Raw genomic sequence first — 19,925 nt, forward strand, 5'->3', positions numbered from 1 at the left:
TAGCCTCCATCTCACAACTATCTGGAGGCCCCATGAGTCATGACATGGCATTTTAGGCTTCTAGACACAAAGTGACAGTGATCGACAATTTCAGAATTGTTTTAGGAGAAAAAAAGGAAGATTAGATGGCAAGGAGCCTAATCAGCATACAGTTGGTAGTTGTTTAGCATTTACAGAATTTTGGAAATATAGTGCTTTTAAAATTTTGCTTTTCATTCCCTAATTGGGTCATCTCTCTTGTATATATAGAAGAGAGATGCATGGACTATTTACATTGTTATTGTTATTGGTTATACATAATTCAGATTGGTTTCTCCTGCTTTTTGTTACAGTTCTTCTCCAAGACCTAGTTTTACCATATGGTGGCATCATGAATCAAATGATGTGGTGCTTAAATAGAATGATAGCCTCAATAGTAGATACCTCAAGTTTTATCTAGTGACTTGCATTCTTTACTTCACATTCTTTAGAACAATTTCAACAATACATGTGTTGCTTTTATGTGGCTAAGCATAGGGAGGAAGCCTAGTGTTACTTTTATGAGGCTGACAAGTAATTATCATTGAGAAGCATTCTACATTTTTCAATTGTGATAGGAGGCACCTGGAAGGCTAATATGATTGACATGAGTTTTTTGAGCTCGGCTTTAGTAGCCTTCAGTTCTATTTGTAGAAATGAACTCTATCTTGGCATCAAATCTGCAGGTGTATTACTTTTGAAATAAAACCTCTTAATATCTGTAGCTTCAAGTTTGAAATGTGCTACAGACAGAGCTGCTTATAATTTCCAAAATCTTAGCATTGGTTTAAATTTTGAACTTGGAGACTTAATTGTTATGCACATGTTCTGGCATCTGATACATATGTAGATTTACTACAACTAACAAGGAAATAAGAGTTAACCGAATGTAAGTTTTAAGGATTGGAATTACCCAACCAACCTAGTTAACAGTGTCAATATCACGATTAAGTTAGTGCATTTATGTCGTGATCAATTATATGCCACAATGTAATACAGAAACAAACACACAAGGCACAAGATTTAACATGGAAAATCTTTGCAGGTGAAAAACCACAGGACTCTTGTCAAAGGACATAACTTAGAACCACATCCAAGTGGAAAGAGTGCCCCTTAAGTACACATCCATGCATTCAAAGGGCATCCTCCTTGTACCGAGCAATCATGTAGCAGATCACCACAATGAGGATCCCTAGAAGTGGTTCATATCTTAGTTTGATATTGGTGGTGAAATAAGGGCCAGTTCCAGCAGAGAACAATAACCGCTCCTCTGTCAAGTGACCAATTGAATGGAATTAATCAGAACTTTGGGGGAAGTGATAATAGGTTGGGGAGCGCAAAGGGGTGTAGGCCACCAAGGTATGATAAAGGGTACTTTGTAATTATGGCCATTGGTACAGGGTGTACCCTATTTCTGATATGCTGTAAAGATTGCTGCTGCTTTTTTTTTAGACATGCATACCAACAAACCATGTAAAATTCCGTATTCCTTTTTCCCCTTGCTTTTTCGTCCCATTTGTAACCAACTCATGCTTATAGATCCCTGTTCTGACAGGTTATTTAATACTTCATCAAGTATTCCACTTAGAACTAAACAAGGTCCACCCACTCACGGTTATCATCTTTTCTATTGTGATCTTCACCTTCATGAAAAGGTTTTTCAACAGACAGAACAAGGTGCTTTCTCTGAATTGACAGTTCTGTTTAAACCTACCCCTGATAATATCTATGCCCCTTATAGTCCAAATGATCAAGAACTGATTTCTTGGTCTGGAAAGTTGTTTAAATCAGTTTCTACCTCACAGGACTTTCCTTGAGTGAGTTTCAAGTGGAACTCTTTGGTTTCTTGATTTTTGATGTGCATAAGAAGTTCCCTCAGCCCAAAATATATCCAGTCAAGCTGAACTACTTTTATGAGCTGACTCTTCGCAAGCTTGTAAATAGATCTCTAGGCTACTCTTTTCAGTTTTGTCTTCTATCACTAATTCACTTGATTTCTTCCCACCCAATTACATTCATGATCAATGAATTTCATCAGCACTAGAAATCCTTGCATCCAATCTGTGGGAAGGTCCCATGTTTAGTAGGCAAGATCCAAGTTCCTTTGTCCTGGATGAAATTCACAACTTTGACTTGGCAAAGTGGACCCATTTAGAGGTGGTAAAGTTAGTCTCTTCAAGTTTAAGTTTAAAATGTAAATTTTTTGGGGGGGTAAATTTCTATTTCCCCCTTGCAGTTAGGTGAAATTCGTGATCACATCCCTATGTTTTGAAAATATCCCTATTACCTCCTTACATTTCAATTATGTCAATATCCGTTAGAAAATTACTGACGTGGCAAATGGGCCCTAAAATAATTTACCAATAATCCCACAAATGCTCTTTCTTTTAATAGGAGAAAAAAAGGAAAAGTTGTAAAAAGATTAAACAAAAAAAAATATTAATAAGGTTTAAACTTTACGTAGCTTATTTTAATAATACAAAAGTGATTGATATTGGTAATATGGTACTACATAAGGGTAAATTAAAATTTAAAATTAAACCATAATCATCAAAAAAAATTATTTATAATTTTTTATTTTTTTACATGTGAGTTACTCCTCTAATATATATATATATATGCATAATTTTGAAAACAAAAATTTAAAGAAAAAAATATCTATAGATAAACTTTACACATAAATATTTAATCTTGTGAAGGAAAATGGATAAATATTTGTTTCTTAACAAGAAAAAGATACACAACAAAAAAAAAAAGGAAATTGATGAGAAATAGTTAAATATGATATTAATTATAAGAAACTTAGGTAAGTCCACATATATTCTGGTTACTATAGTGTATGATTAATTTATTTTGATAAAAAAATATAAAATATTATGCTAAAGGATGATGCAATAAATTTAAACATCTTACAAGTTCATTATTATCAAACAATTAATACAAAATTATATGAACATTTATACTTTGTTAATAAGGATGGGCAATATAGTCTTTTCCTAATCTCCGTTAAAAGGATACAAAATTGAAAGGGGGGGGGGATAATAGGGGTATTTTCAAAACATAGGGATGTGATCGCCAATTTCACCTAACCTTAGAGGGGAGGGGAAATAGTAATTTACCCTTTTTTTTTCTACTCAGCAAAGTCAAAATGTAAACTATGTTAAAAGCTATTTTTTCATGTTAAAACTGACTCTGTTAGTTTTTATTTTGCCACTAATCAATATTTCAGGGCAAATTAAAATGATTAATTTTGTGGTTCACATTGCTTTGTATTTGCAAAAAGCTTAATTATTATCACAAAGTACACTCCTTGTTAACTCTTAGCTGCATAAGCCAATGCCTTTGAATAGGAATTAGTTTAATTTGTTTCGTGCATTCACTTACATATGATATTGTTATAATGCAAATACACTTGTAGATTAGTGTACTTATTATGCTGCTTGGGATGCTCATTGGTCTACATGATTTCTCAGAATAGCTACTTGGTGCTTAAATACTATCTTGTTGTGTTCTAGGACAGATCTGTTATGTGTTTAGATAGTCCAATAACATATTTGTTCAATGGAGTATTGTTTAATTAACAGCAAGAAAAAAATCAGTACTAACAATTTAGTGGACATTTTCAGTAATTGTATTTGTTCATGCTATTTAGTACAAGCACTGAAATATAATCCTGAAAGCCACAACTAATCACACTGAGTGAGGTGAGAGAAGGACACCTCTTTTATTCTTCTCTTTTTACTTGATGTCATCACCACTTCCATCACTTAAAAATAGCCAAGTAGTCACCAGCATACAGATTAAATGGCACATGAACACTTCTTACTTGAAAAGCATGAGAGCATATTGCAACTTCTTTCAGCTTCTTCTGCTCTACAGCTCTAACACCAGGTCTACAATGTAAACCATAAGAAAGACTCAGGAGCAGTTCTCATCATTTTAGTGGTTTCATGCATTCTGGGAGAAATAATCTCTAGCAAAGGGAAGTTGTGTTCTCCCATGCAAGTTACACTGCATATTAGGACTGTTCATACTTAATGACATCAGTAGATATATTGTATGTTAAATGTATGAGTGGTGTTGCAAAAGATTTAAAGTTATTTAGACAGTCCCAAATTGCAATGAGTATAATATATGCACATATTTATTTGTTTTTTATTGTATCTGACAATAGATGCTCTTGAATGATTTTAATTGAGATGTTTATAAAGCATGAGATGGAGGTGCTTTTATACTTACAGTCTGCATCAGTTTTGATCCAGTGCTCCCTTTTCTGTGTCAATCCACTGCTGCTGAGCCTCTTATTGGTTGGGTTGATGTTGGTGATTTCCTTATTAAACAAAGCTCTGTTGTGTTGGCCCTGCAGAGTCAGATTTCCCTTGTTACAGCCACCATTAATGGAACATTTTTCTATTTCACAATCATGTGATTTTGTGAACTCTTCTGCTGTTGATCTTTCAGGATGGACCTTTTTGTGGAACATTCTTAAAACCTGCATGACACAGGCTCACACATAAGATGTAAAAAAAGGCAGTAACAATGTTTTCCTACTGGTTAGGAAAAAATTATAAAAAAAGGCAATGTTTTTCTACTGAATTGTAGGTGTTTCCACTTCCATGGTGGTATGCATCACTATTGCCCAGGAGCCTCTCATTCCCCCCTCACCCCCCCCGGCCCCACAAAAAAAAAAAAAAAACAAAATCTGTGAGACTGCCAAATCCCATAGAACAAAATCTATGAGCCATACAAGTACACCTTAGCATCAGACTTGGTAGATGGAGCTTATATGCATTAAATCACATGGATAGTTCCCCATAGCATGCCAATTATAATTGGCTTTGATAGGACCATTCTGATGTGACACCAATAGGGAATGCACAGAACAGGGAAACACTAATGAAAAAACTCACCAATATGGAGTTTTTTTCTGGTAAAGAAGCAATAGATTAAGCAGTTTGTACCATCTGATTCAGTCAAAATGGTTTTGGCAGCTGCATGTCATTGAGCTTCATTCTGTAGCACTACATTTTAACATTTCAATTTAACAAGACTGCAGGTCTTGAATGACATGTTATGTTTACCTAATATATAATGACCACACTAGTGAAACCTGCTGTTTGATGGGCTCTCAGAGTGTGTAGTAACAACGAGGTTACCTTGGGGAGTTTCCTCTTGGGAGGAACAGGATCAGCAGCTGGAGGCGCGCAGCTTTTTGAAGAGCAATGGAGTGTTTTTAGCATCTTCCTGACTAGACGCTTAGCATATATTCCCTTGGTGTGGTTCTCCACTTTCTCACATTTACTTTTGAAATGTTCTGGTGCTATGTTATTCCTGTTAAACAGCTGCTCCAGTGATGTCCTTTCTTTCTTTACCTGTGTGCTTGTTTCAGGCAGTTCAATTGCAGAGTTAAAAAGGTATCCCTGCAGTGGACACACTGCAGAATCTCCACACTCTTTTGTGTCCATGCCTTGAGTTTGCTTTTCACAGAGAGTAATGATGCTAACATGACTGCTTCTCTCTGGTGATTCATCACCCACCTCTTTAGCTTCAGCTTGAAGGAACTTCTCCAGCTCATCACTGATAAGCTTCAAATCATTCTCAGTTATGTCTGTTTCTTCCTTGGTCGTTTTCTCAAAAGGCATGGGAAATGTTGGTGTTGAAGGCTCTGTGCCGATCGGTTCTGATCCAAGGGTTCCAATCGTGAGAAAGCCATCAAAAGGTGTATTTATCGTAAAATATTTATCTTCTTCATGAAGCTCCTCCGCTTTCTTGTTATTGAGCTCTTCACTGGAAACTTTTTGGCATCCCCCTTGGACTTGCCTTGAGTTTGCATGGCTGAAGGTTGGCTTTGGATAGTATTGTTGTTCATAAGCTGAAGACTGAGCTGAGAAGTGTGCACATGAATTCCCTGGAACCAGACAGCAAAAGCAGTTTTTAACAGTACTTATGGCTGGTGTTTACTATGGTGTCTCTTTGCAGTAAATGGGAATAGGAACCAATGAAGTTGCTGCAATCCTCCATTACACATGGACTTTTTTTGTGAGGGAGATAGAACTGGAATGACCTAATATAATGTTATCATAAAGCGACCATAGCACAGGTTGACGCCATCTTTTAGGACCATTTCTGCAGACATGGAATGTTGTAGTTTCTTTCTTAAGCAACTCTATATATAGTCAGGAAAAGCTCATTACATTTAATTCAATTCCTTAGATGTAGTCTCAGAAATAATAAAGAAGGCAATTGGATGGTGAAGAAAAAAGAAAGAAGGAAAGAAGAGAGGGAAGTCTTAGTAGGAATTAGAGTGAATAAGAAGATTAAGGATTTGTTTTAGTGGGAATTAGAGTGGATAAGGACAGTCAAAGTACCATTTGTGAATTCTTTGAATGGTTCGATGCTATTTTGCCTTAGTTTACGGTGCACCCAGCTCAATATCTGCAAGATTGTCAAATTAAAAATAAACTAAAAGAGTTGATGATGTCTCAAGCAAAAGAAAGAGTTGATGATATTGATTCTAAATTTAGAAGAATTTTGGACTCACCTTCATCTCCAACTTTCTTATTGAGGGCTTGACGATAGATTGCTTTCTTTGTTGAAGGAGACACGGATAGAGATAGGCTAGGGAGAGGAGTTTTAAAAGGGAGAAGACTTGGAAATGGTGTAAGAGGGAACCATGGAGGTTGCTTTCATCATAATGGTTATGGAATCCAGTGATTGCTTGAATGTTCTCAAATAGAGGGGATCAGAGAAATACATAAAGAAAGATACAAGATCTTGATTGCCATTTTTGTCACGATCAAATTGTATAGGCAAATTGAGTGGGTTTGAGACCCACACGTTGGCAACCATCTGCCTTAGTGGTTGTGTATACTTGGAGTTTGGTTGCATAATACATTTTTGTTTGTGCAGTTGGCCATTTGTCAAGGGAAGTGAAAAAACAAGTGTACAATATCATGAATTTGCATGCATCAGGGTGCAATAGAGTATTCAACTGCTGAAGGATACAGATGATGAGAGAGCAGATAAGCGTTTCACCAGATCCATTTGGACCCTTTTTTTTTTTTGCATGCAAACATGTTGAGCATGTAATCTATCTTGAATTATTCTATGAGGTAGTAGCGAGAAGAAGCCCACCATTAAGTGTAGGGCTATAAAAAATATATTAGATGGATGTGTTGATTGCAAAGATGATTAAAGTCTACAGATATTTTAATCAATGGGGTCACCTAGGGGGACTGATATGTGTCTTCAAAGGTTTTGGTAGGTCAAACTTTAGGTTGAGACTTTCCTCGAGAATCCTTATCTGCCTCAGCCAAGTGGCTGCTACTGCTTTTGATTGATGAATGCTAACACTTCACCAGGAATGCTTTTGAATGCTATAGCTGATAGTAAACAAGCATTACATATCTATATATATTTTAAAAAGAGTAAAAAGAAATGAAAGACCCATTGCAAAAATGTTTACCACTAAATATTTTGTGTTAAATTTGTCAGAAATATCATTTCCGATTAATGAATGTAAAATTGTTGTAACTGCATGTAGTTAGTGTCAGAAACCAGCTTAAAGATTTTGTAGTTTCAACATTTGGCTTTCATTTTTCTAGCACTTAAATTTTTCCAATACTTGCAGGTAGGTATGCTAGCTTCTAGTTCTTATATTGAAAGTCATTATCCTTGATTGAATGATTTTCATGTTTTTTATTACCATTTTAGTATTGTGCTGCTTTGATGAATTATTACTCAAATTATGCTTCTAGTTCTTCTATTGGAATCCCTTATCCTTGGTTGAAAAAACTCACGTTTTTTATCTAGTATTCTGCTGCATTGAAGATGGTTTGAAATTTTATCACATAATTCTCTCACTAAAACCTAGAGGGTTGCCTCAAGAAGGGCATTCAGCTTCAAATTTTGCCACATTGTTCTTTTGGATAGATTTGTACTGTCAATGTGATCAAATAAGGTCAATTGACAAAATGAATGCCATGTTACAGCAGCCCTAACTTAGGATAAGGTGCAGTATGATAATGATAGTATTGTACTGCATTGATGAATTATTACTCGAATGTATTTTGAAGCAGTATCTTTTAATTATACGATGGGTTTATAGACGGTTGTTATCGCTGTTTTGTTATCATAAAGCTGAACTCTATTTTGAGAGCTGTGAACCAAATGCACAGAGAGTATAGTTCACTCTGCAGCCTAGTTTTTATTTATATGTAGATTATAGTTCTTAAGCTGGCCTGTACTGTAGTCTGTGGATAGATTCAAGCGCCGGAATGACTCTCTTCTCCGAGCTGCCATCAGAAAGCAGTAGCCTGTGCTGATGATCATGGAAAGGTCTTTTCCCATAGAGGAGCCCATGAAGATAGAGCTGTCGGTTTGGAGTAAGCTTTGTATGCCCCACGTCCATTCCTGAGCACAAAAGTGCACCAAGGAGAAAGCAACTGCAAGCTTACTGACAAAGCCTTGTAACCTTTCTTGATTTCAAGTTATTGTTTTTACTTTTTCACAAGCCTGTTCATTTTTATACAAGGTAACCACCAGTATGCCATTGCTTGTGTGCAACGTGTCCATTGGAATAGACATCTGATTTGTAGATAAAGTACAGTGCTTACGTTACTATGCCCCTTGTGTAGATCTCGGCCGTTCTAGGGAGGCGGCCTGTGGCCTCCATCAACGATAAATAACTTGTTTGTTTAATTTCTGCTTGTTTAATGGAGGATATAGGCTTGATATGCTGTTGATTATGTCGTTCATTTCTTTGCCATCCCATCTGTTAGGAGTTTAGATTGAAAACAAATCATAATTAAACTATTATCATGAATATAGAATTTAACGTAAAAATTTTAAATTAAGAAAAATCATGAGTACAGAGAATAAAATATCACTAATATGATATTGGTATTATAAAAGTAATATTGCTGCATTAATTTCAGGGTATTAGATATTTATTTATAAATTTAAAATTATTTATAAATATACATAAAAAATGTATTTTAATTAGAAAATGATTATATATTTATCCAAAGATAAGATAAATCTCAATTAAAATCAAATTTAACAACATTTTAATCATAATAAATTTTACATTGTAGATCACAATTATAACACTGTCTTCTATTCCGCATCTTGTGCATCTTCATTTGATGATTTTTTATTAAAATCGCCCTTTGGAGGGGAAGGGTGGGGTGGATTGTATAAGAAATCATATGCCACAATACAAATGTCTAGCTGTTGGGAAGTTCACTCAGTCTTCTGTGTTAAATTTAATTATGATGAAAGGGTTGTTGGATTGACTTGTTTGGAGTTAACCCAGTGTTGAACATTTATAGAATTCACCCTTTCCTAATGTGTAGATCCTGCTGACTGTCCATGGTCTGATAGTTAGATTCTGTCGGATAACTGTTATTATTCATTCTTATTTTTCTCATTATATACCACTAACGTACGCGTGTCCCATACTTGAAATATTCTAGGTTAGGCAGCGTTTGGCTTTCACATGAAGGCGGGGAAGCTTAAGCCAAGCCTCCATTATTGGTTGCAAGTATAGAAATAGAAATGGTGGTGGTGCGTAGGGCCAGCCAAGGGATCCTCTGTTTAAGCTAAGCAACAATGGACTAACAAACGAGGCCTTTGCCACTTTCAGGAAGGCTGGAGACAAAGCGTGATTCGTCCGTTCCAATCCAATCCCCCATGCATGCTCCAAACAAACACTAACCATCTCTCGCTAAAGCTGTTGCCAGTCACTTGGGAACTTGGTTTCCAGTCTGATTCTCCTCCCCCTCCAATTGGCTTCTGAATCTTTAGGATGACAGGTGCACAAAAGTGTAATGTGAGGAGCCTTTCGACTCACTCCATCTGTCTTCCTAATCTCGAAACCTCTCGAGAATTTGCTCCCACCATCCAAACTAATTTGTAAAGTGGTTCGATTGGAACTAATTTGGGCCCAAATGCAATAACATCATGTGGGCTGGATTGGATTGGATTTGGTCTTGAGTGAACGGGGTTGGTTTTGCACTTTAAGTTAATATCATAATTGTGATAGGTTAACCAATGTAAGGAGGCAAAGCCAAATTGGTCCCAAAATATAAAAATAAGAAAAAAAATAGGTAAATTGTAGTTAAATTCTATGTGATTTGGGTTAATCGTGTAGAAATTTCATGCGGGTTAAAAACAGTTTTGGAGGTGCCTGTGGTTTACTTTTGTTTCTTAGATACCCTTTCTATTAGTTTTAAGTAAAGATAATGCTAATTAAGTTATATTCATTTAATATTATGCTAACCAATATCTAATTATAATAAATAAAAAGAGAAAAAAAAAATGAAGAAGATATGACATTAGCAATGGTAAGTAAAGCTACCATCGACAACACTGAGAGAGAGAGAGAGAGAGAGAGAGAGAGCTTTGACCACCATGAAAGATGGCCCTAATCACCCCTCCACTGTATTGAAATAAAGAAAATGGGTGGTCGCCAACAATGCTTTGATCACCTCTCCATTGCCTCTCTATCCTTTTGCCCTTGTTGACATATGTTAAGCCAACATCTTGAAAATCGGCAGTTCACCTTCATCAAGGTCATCATCGAGGTAGCCTAGCTAGTTCAACTCCATCCTTGGGTTTTGATTAGGGAAGATAATGAGTTAGAGTTTGGTGGAGGATCGAAGAGCATAAGGTTAGCTAAGGAAGGTGATGATGTTAGGAAAAATAAGGAAATCTACACTGGACAAAGTGTCAAGTCATCAAAGTCACTTTGGACACTACGCTGGAAGTCAAAACACCCAATCAACTCATGGTTTGACTTTGAATGCCCTGATCCCAAGCAAATTGTACTCACAAAATACCTGAAGATAAACAAGGTAAAATAACCTAATCCATGCAGGAGATGAAAATAGAAGCATTTTCCAAGGTAGAATATGGATAATCCTTACATGCATAATTCATGTAAGACCTTTGTCCAAGCACTTTATCCGTTAAACCATTCTTTGAAGGCAATTCCGATAGGATAAACCCTTAATATGAGGTAACTCCTAGGATCAAAGGAATAAATAAATTCAATTTTACTATAGAAAAGCACAAGATAGACATTTTAAATCTATCTGATGCCACATGTCCTAATCTTCATAAGCTTAAGACAAGGTTTTCCACACTTAACCAATCATTCCAATCCAAATCAATCTTGAACTTCCCAAACTAGGAGGAATCAATTAATTCTTCGTGACATAGGAGGGACTATTAATTCTCATCGTGATTTTTATCATAAAGCCCAACCCAAAAGGTATAAAAAGGCCTTGAGGGGTGAGCCAAATGTATGACTTCTGCGTCCAAAGGTATTTTGTATTCTTATAGATATTGGTAGTTTAGTTAATATTTTATTCTTCAAATTAAGTTTTCCACTAGTTGAATTTAAATCAAAAGTAGTTATAACACTTATCAAAAGTAGTTATAACGCTCGGGATCGCTCATCAAATTCAACTAGTAAGCTATAACTCCAAGTGAAGTCATTACCCTACCCCTCGTCATGGGAACTAAACCCTAATGAAGGACTATTATGAAAAATTTTGTGATAATATGAGGGATAACAATTAAAATGTTATTTTGGAAGGCCCACTCTAAATACTCTTGAAGTTGTTGTATCAGCCTTCCATCTAAAGTTCAAGTGTTCGATCCCTAAAGGTGTGGGATGTCGGAGATCAAAACATGACAAGACATTACAGCCTTTAATCGAAATGAGTGATGATGCCTAAGGATTACCAACAATTTTTCTCCTCTCCAATCAAGGATATAATCCTAATGACAACAATTGAGTCAAGCCCTAGAGACAATAAAGCTTAGGGCAACTTTATCCACCAAAGTCATATCAATACTTTCGCAATTGCTTCACAACTATTCAAATTGTTCCATGTGGTAACCATCATACATTCTCGGTATAAATAGAATAGTCATCAAACATTGCCTAAAGCTTGACCCAAAGATAAAATCATGGTTCAAAAAAGGAGAATTTTCTCCATAATCAAATAAAAAGGCTATTAAGAAGGAAATTGATAAGCTTTTAGGGACATGCTTCATTAGAGGAGCTAATTCTTCAACTTGGGTGTCTAATGTTGTTCTTGTGAAGAAATCTAACTGTGATTGAAGAATGTATGTAGATTTTATCGATCATAATAAAACTTCAAAAAACCCTTTCTTGTTCCCAAAGACCGATCAATTAGTAGATACAACATCAGGTAACCAACATATGAGCTTTATGGATGCTTCGAGATGATGAAAAGTGTATAACATTTTGTCGAGGACTAAGAATTGTACTATTATATAGTCATGCCTTTCGATCTCAATAATACAGGAGTTAGTCACATACCAACAACTTATAAATGCAATGTTCAAGCCTCAAATAGGAAGGAATATGGAGGTCAACGTTGATGGCCTCCTAACCTGAAATGTAAAGGTCGAAGATCATGTACATGATCTATGCGAAACTTTTAAAACACTTAAGATGCTACAGAATAAGTCTCAACCCAAATAAGTGTCCCTTTGTAGTAACTTTGAAAAAATTCCTTGGGTATACAATGACACATTGGTGAATAGAAGCAAACTCCAAAAAGATCAGGGACATCCTCAACATGCTAGAACCCAAAAGTACCAAGTGTCTAATTGTAAGAATCACAACCCTCAAACATTTTAGCAAAATATTTCATAGGGTTGAATCCTCAACTATTAATGTATCTTTCAACAAGCAAACAAACCCTAAGTGAGGTATTAGTTCAAGAATATGGTAAGCATTAGTGACCTATCTACTATATTAGCAAAATATTTCATAGGGTTGAATCTTGATATTACATCGTCAAAAAACTTACACTTGCTCTTATGATGATGGCTTAAAAGATAAGGCATTATTTTCAAGTGCACACTATGGTTATCCTAACAAACATACCTCTCAGGAAAGTCCTACAGAAACTAGATCTTGCAAGGAGAATGTTGGCATGGATGATATAATTCCATGAATTTGATGTTTAGTATAAGCCCTTACTAACACTGAAATCCCAAATCCTGGCATATTTTATGTTTGAACTTACCAAGCCTAATCCAACTTTAGGTAAGAAAAAAACAAAGACAAACTCTGAAGTCTCAACCTAGTGGACTTTGTACTCTGATGGCACATTAAGCAAGAAAGGCAATGGGACTAAGATATTGCTTAAAAGTCTAAAAGGTAACACTTTCAAGTACGCCCTAAGATTCAATTTCCAAGCAACTAATATTGAAATAGAATATGAAACCCTCTTAACCGGACTTAAGTTGGTTCATGAATTGAAAGTGATAAACCTTAAGGCATATAGCGATTCCCAATTAGTGGTGAACCAAATATTTGAAACGTTAGCAAGACCCAGTTTTAAAGAAGATATCCAACTAGATTAACCCTATATTCACTTTTTGCAAAGGAAAACTTTTGAAAGACCCCATGGAAGTCAAATGGATATGCATTAAAGTTGCCCACTATGTAATAGAAATGGATCAACTTTATAGAATATCACATAGCCTGCCATTTCTTCAATTCCTAGGACCAAGTGAAGCTAACTACGTACCCTGGAAAATCCACCAAAGGAATTGCTAGCATCATCTCGATAGGAGGCTTCTTACATTCAAAATCCTTTAACAAGGTTATTATAACCAACTCTCTTTATAGAGGCTAAAGAACTAGTCTCAAACTATGATAGTTGCCAGAGACATTTAAATTGAATTCATCGACCATTGTAACTGATGAAGCATTTACCTTCACCAAAGTCATTCAATCAATGAGGCATTAATCTTGTTGAACCTCTTTCTCAGGTAATTGGTCAAAGGTGATACCTGATAGTTGTGTTTGGTTATTTCATTAAATGGGCAAAAGTATAACCACTTGCAAAGATCATCGCATGGAAGGGTAGAGACTTCTTGAATTAGCCAATCCTCTATCAATTTAGAGTCTTAGGCATTATAGTTTCAAATAATGGAACACGATTAATAGACCTTTTGTGACATCTTAGTGTTTTGAAAAATAAAAATAATTAATTTATGTATTTAAGATGATTGATTGAAAATTTGTGACTTTGTGGCACATATGGGCGCTGCTGGTACTTTAGAGGGCAGCCCATGGCACACATGGGCTCGGCATGGTGTAGATGGGAGCGACTAGGGTCGCACATGGCACACTAGGGCCCAAATGGGCCAAGTATGGCGTGCTGGGGAGCGAGTGAGCAAGGTAGAGGCATGGCTAGCCCACTGGGGAGCACACAATGCCACACATGGCTGCGTATGGTGCAGATGGGCCATGCATGGTTGAGTCCATGAGGCACTCTTTAAGGTCGGGTCATCGGATGACTCAAATGGGTCTCCAAGACCTAGATGGGTTTTCGAGTCGGGTCTTCTGGACTCGAGAGAGTCTTCAAGGCCAGAAAGGTCTCTGGGACTCCATATGACCACACATGGCCAAGGATGGCCAAGGCGAGCACACTGATGGTCAAGTTTTCGGGGTTTGAATACTGGGAAGCTTTGAGGCTAGATGGGCCTCCAAGGCCACACATAGCCAAGGCTAGCAGCGGGTGTCTAAGAAAGAGAGTCTCTCAAACGTCCGGAAGACATGCATGCTGGCTGGCACACAAAAGGCCAAGAAGAAGGCACTGTGGCACGACCGACTCCTTTTATAAGGCTAGCTACCTTGCCTTTTCTTTTTCCTCCTATGATATATTTTGATATATTTGGCTCTTTCCCTTGGCTTCGAAAAGCGATACCCCAACGAACAAATGTCCAACCACAAGCATGCTTCTCAAGGACTACGGCATGCTTCCCAAGGACCAGGTATACACATCTCGAGGACTGGTGGAACACTTCTTAATAACTATGGGCACGAATCCCAAGGACTTCTCCAGGAGGAACTATCCCAGAGACTATGCCACAAAAACAAGAATCAAGAAGGTCATTGTTTTTACTCAATTAGGGTTAATTTTCTAGTCAAATAATCTGGAAGGATAAATTTCCTCAAACTATTTTGTTAGCTTGTTATAATTTTTTTTAACTAAAGGAGTGGGTCGTGCTATGTACGTGCAAATAAAAAAATAAAAAATTTCAAATGAAGGTTCACCAAATAGTATTTAACTGTTATAGTTTGGTTTTTATTTTTTAGACAAAATTTTAAATAACATAAATTTTGATGTAGTGGTAAAATTGTTCATAAAATCATAAGTTTAAATATTATTAATATATTATTTTTTATTTTTTATCTAAGATATTAGAGGGTCTAGAAATAAAAAAACAGTTTAATATAACTTCACACACTAAATCTAGTGTTTACATATTTACTAGAATAGATGAGGAAGATAAAAAATAATTTTTATAAATAATTGTACTTGGGATCATGAGTTTAAGTATTGTATGTTTTAATCTCTTTCTACTATTAATTAAGTTTAAAAGGTGAAAAAAAAATAATAATCCGCATTGTCAAGTGAAATTTTAGCTTTGCTTGTCCTTTATAACAATAAAAAAAAATTAATTGCACAAAGAGGGAAAAACATTGAAACCATCAATCATCAAAGTCCCAAAACTTGAGTAATGTGATGATGGTTTATATCTTGTTATTACTGTGTGTGTGAAGGTGTTCTAATCTTGAACTAATCTTGTTCTCGGAGTTAGTGGGATAGCTTCGATTAAGCTCCCAACCTTTGAAAGCATTGTTGGAGCTCAACAGCTTAAGAATTCACCAAGCCAACTTTAATCTCTAGTTTAATCTCTTGGAGAGTCACCTTATTTCTACAAACAACCATATTATGCTAATAAGATGAGACCAATGGATTCTCTAGGGCACAAGTCAAGTGGTTGGGTCATGATAAATTAAGATTTGCACCAATAGGTCATAGGTTCAATTCCTTCTCTCGGTAGTAAGCCAAAACTTTCACCTGCGATTTACTTTCTCTACCAAAATTGAAGACACGAGCGGCAAGGAACCATGCAAAGACGATAATCCTAAGATAAGACCAATGTTATAGAATGGAAAGTTTATATAAGAAAAAAAATATACAAAAAAGAAAGGAAAAATCTTACCTATGGATAATTCGCATGACAATTTTTTTCTAGGACCTTATCTGGAGCTTCTTCTTTTTAGTCATTCCCTCTAGAATGTGAAAATGGTCTTTTTAAACCTTACCTCGAACATCTCTTTTGACCTTGGGGTGAGGAACTAGAGCCAATTCCCTAGTAAAGGCCTTCTATCAAAATAAACCACATTTAAAATAGCAACAAGAACCAAACTCATATCCCCTAAACCGACCATATATAAAAGGTCCAGCTTCATCCTTCTTCTTCAGGGTATGTTGAATCAGCAACAACCGAGATCACAACACCTACTCTAAAAGTGTCCACATCTTCTCCATAGTAATATGATCTTTAGGAAACAATGGGAAGTCAAGATGCCAAAACACTTGAGAAATCGCAATAGAAGAAATCATGGGGAATGAGACCTTACCTTTACTAGACTTTGAGAAAGGCTTCATCGACCCATAGTAGCCTTCTAACCTTTAGCTACCCAAATGAGACCCCCATTTAAGCCTCGGATGCCTCAAGCTTCAGGAACCTCTGTCACCTTTTTATACAGAACCATGTCCCGAGGACTAGAGGTCGAGACCTGTGGTCATACTGTTGCTTGCCTCTTTAAGAAGGGCTCAATGGCCTCAAAAGTCTTCAAATCCATTTGCCATTACCTTATCGAACAACAGTTGTGGTAGCATCTCATCAAGGAACTATGGAAAGTCCGAGATCTTCCTGGCCAAGTCTATGGTAAAGAACACAACCCATTGCAAAATAAGTGATGAAGATAAGCAACAAGGAATAAGAAGAAAGGGAAATAAAGAGAGATTGAGAAACTTATAGTTAGGGCCATCAAGTCTAAAGCCACTAAGATTTAACACCACCTCCAACCCATTTCCTTATTTCATTCCCTATTATATTATAAATAAATCACTCTCTATTTTTAACTTGTCTCTAAAAGTGTGCGTGTTCCAATCTAGCCCTATTCTCCTCTCTATTTCACTTTCTATTTTATTTATTTATTTTAATAAACTTTAATTTTATTTATTTTACTTTATCTATAATTTTTACACATACAAAATTAATAATCAAATACACAAATTAATAATCAAATACACAAAATAATCAGATACACACATAAACAAAATTAATAATTAAATATACAAAATAATCAAATATACACATACACAAAATCAATAATTAAATACACAAAATTCTCGAAAGAGTAGTTTGTTCTGCTCGGTCTTCCTTAATCTACTTCCCCATCGCCATTGTCACTGCTCATCACCGACCACTGCTATTACGGATCAGTCTTCCTTGATTTGTTTCGCCCTCGCTGGCGCCACTACTTGTCACCGATCATACTGCTACTCGTCGTCGGCCGTCTTCTCCTTGTTCCAGATCTGCGAGTGAGCCATTGGGTGAAGAAGTAACATTGTGGTGAATTTGGAGAGCAATATTTGGCTCTCCATCTTTGTGGAGCAATTTGAAGCTCCACAAAAATTTAGCTAGTGACAAGACAAGTAGAGAGCAACATTGGAGCAGAAATTGTGGGGATGACTCTCCAAATTTTGGCTTGGGGAGAATTTTGCCTTTGCGTTGGAGATGGCCTAACCCTTAGAGCAAATCGTTCTAAAAATTTTGACTCACAATCAACATTCAAGCAACCTTGGCCTAAATACCTTCCAAATCCAAACGTTTGTATTTGTCTAACATCCTTCATTCATTGGAAATCACCCAAACTCCAATTGCAAGATTAATATTTCAGGGCTTCACAAACACAAACTGTCCTCTTTTAGTTATCAAAGTCCTTTGAACCCCCGGGTCCCATCAGAATGAAAAAGAGCAACATTGGGCTTCTTTAGTTCGATAAGGTTATTCTTCTTAATGAGCATTGATTCTAAGAAGATCCAATCTCATGTGTCTTAGTTGGATCTAAAGAAGAAGTTGAGCAATCCTCACCTCTACCCATATTGAACTAGCGATTTCCCAAACCCAACCTAACCTCAATTGAACAACCTTTAACTCAAACCTAACCAGGGTAAGGTAGGGAAAGTGCCCACATGTTCAAGTCATTTTAACAACCATAGGTTGCAAGTATGGGGGCAAGTGATACATAACCATTATGGCAAGCTTGTTATTGATGGTGATTCCTATAAGCTCAAGTTTTTCTAGAAGGTTTACATATAGTAATTGATTTAGTTGTTGATCATTTACATGTTGAAAGTGTTATAATCGTATAGCAATAGCACTACAACCTAAAAGGGGAGTGAATTGGGTGTTTGAGAAATTTAAAAACTTTATAGAAGGTTTTGAAAACAAAATATAAAAATAATAAAACACAACCAAAATAAATGCAACATGGACAAAAGGATTTATAGTGGTTATGCTAAACTAAGTCTAATCCACTACCTTAACTCCTCACTAAAGATTTGAAACAATTCAATAAAACTTCATACCACATTTGGTAGGCCTTCTAGCAACCTTACTAGGAATTACAACCTCTTACTTTAGAAGCAGACCCTCTAGCTCATAAGATAAAAAATACAAACCTCATACAAACAATGTAGGGTCTTTAGTTATTCAAGTTATGAAAACTGAGAATGATACAAAAGAGATGATCTAATAATAGACATTCTTAATTACAAGATTTCTCAAAATAAACACAAGACTTGAACAAAATTATACAAATAATAATCAAAGCCTTTTGAGAGAAAAATGAAGAACAAATGAGAATATAAAAAATTGAGCACTTGAAAGCTTGTAATGAATTCTCTTGTGATGCTTGAATGAACCTCTATCCCTCTATTTATAGAGCTTCATGAGAGCTTTCAAAAAATTAGTCGTACTGTAGCAAACAGTTAGAATCACTATAGCAAACGGTCGAATCACTGTAGCAACGGTCGAATTATTGTAGCAACAGTAAAAATACTATAGTAACAGTAAAATGACTGTAACAACGGTAAAATTTCTGTAGCAACTATAAAAAATACTTTTAAATAAATTTTTACATATTTTAACCAAATAAAACATAATATTTCAAATGCCATAAAAAAATTTTTGCATTGGATTGCATGATGAAATTTATTTTTATTTTGGTGGTTAATAGAACATATAAAAATAATTTAGAGCACTAAATTAATAACCATTAACAAAATAATTTCATCATCAAAATACAATTATTTTTCATCACCAAAACCATATCAAATGCAAAACATCAGAAAGAGATCCTAACAGTGTGATTTTGAGCCTAATTAACTGATCTCACATTTGGATTTTATATTATTATTATATTTAATTTATTCTTAATCTATGAGATAATTGTCAAGAAATTATCATTCAACACATTTGTTATGATGAAAATCAAGAAACTCATTTTTTTCACTCAATTAAGGGCTCATTTGCCTAGTCAAGTAGTTTGGAATGACAAATTTTCTTCTAAAACTACTTTATCAATTTGTTATAATCTTTTTTAACTAAAAAGTGGTTCGTGCTATGTGTGTGCAAATAAAAAAAAATTAAATAAATTTTCATTAGATAATATTTGTAATGGTAGTATAATTTTTATTTTTATACAAAATTTTAAATAAAATAAAATTTCATAAATTTAAATCTTCTTAACATATTAATCTTTATTTTTTATCTAAAATATTAGAAGATATTTTTGAGATAACAAAGTAGCATCACCCCTATTCAAATTAGCCGTTTTCATACTATTCACCCACCCCTCAACTTTGCCATTTTGCCATTTTAGCCTTCACACGTTGAATGTGTAATTATTATAAAATTGAAAGTTGACATATATAATATAAATTTAAGGTGAGGTGTCACACGCCTACTAAAGTAACAAATTTTAG

General features: G+C 35.4%; 1 protein-coding gene across 1 annotated transcript; it reads right to left on the reverse strand.

Moving 5' to 3' along the window:
• Positions 1–3,510: 3,510 nt before the first annotated feature.
• On the reverse strand, positions 3,511–8,428 carry LOC127799839 (protein LAZY 1-like). The gene is made up of 6 exons (XM_052334054.1): positions 8,265–8,428; positions 8,113–8,176; positions 6,387–6,480; positions 5,175–5,926; positions 4,258–4,510; positions 3,511–3,911 (listed from the first exon to the last, which is right to left on the reverse strand). The coding sequence occupies exons 1-6, from the start codon at positions 8,426–8,428 to the stop codon at positions 3,892–3,894; spliced, it is 1,347 nt and encodes a 448-aa protein (XP_052190014.1). The 3' UTR covers positions 3,511–3,891.
• Between the last annotated feature and the right edge of the window lie 11,497 nt (positions 8,429–19,925).

Source organism: Diospyros lotus, chromosome 4 (genome assembly GCF_014633365.1).
Source record: "Diospyros lotus cultivar Yz01 chromosome 4, ASM1463336v1, whole genome shotgun sequence".
Taxonomy (NCBI): Eukaryota; Viridiplantae; Streptophyta; class Magnoliopsida; order Ericales; family Ebenaceae; genus Diospyros; species Diospyros lotus.

What these genes read in the sequence shown, in the direction of transcription:
- LOC127799839 (XM_052334054.1), bottom strand. Translation starts at nt 8,428, where the DNA reads ATGGACGTGGGGCATACAAAGCTTACTCCAAACCGACAGCTCTATCTT. An exon ending in GAATCTATCCACAGACTACA is followed by an intron (nt 8,177 to 8,264) that starts GTACAGGCCAGC and finishes TTTGGTTCACAG; the next exon opens with CTCTCAAAATAGAGTTCAGC. An exon ending in CAACCGTCTATAAACCCATC is followed by an intron (nt 6,481 to 8,112) that starts GTATAATTAAAA and finishes CAACTCTTTTAG; the next exon opens with TTTATTTTTAATTTGACAAT.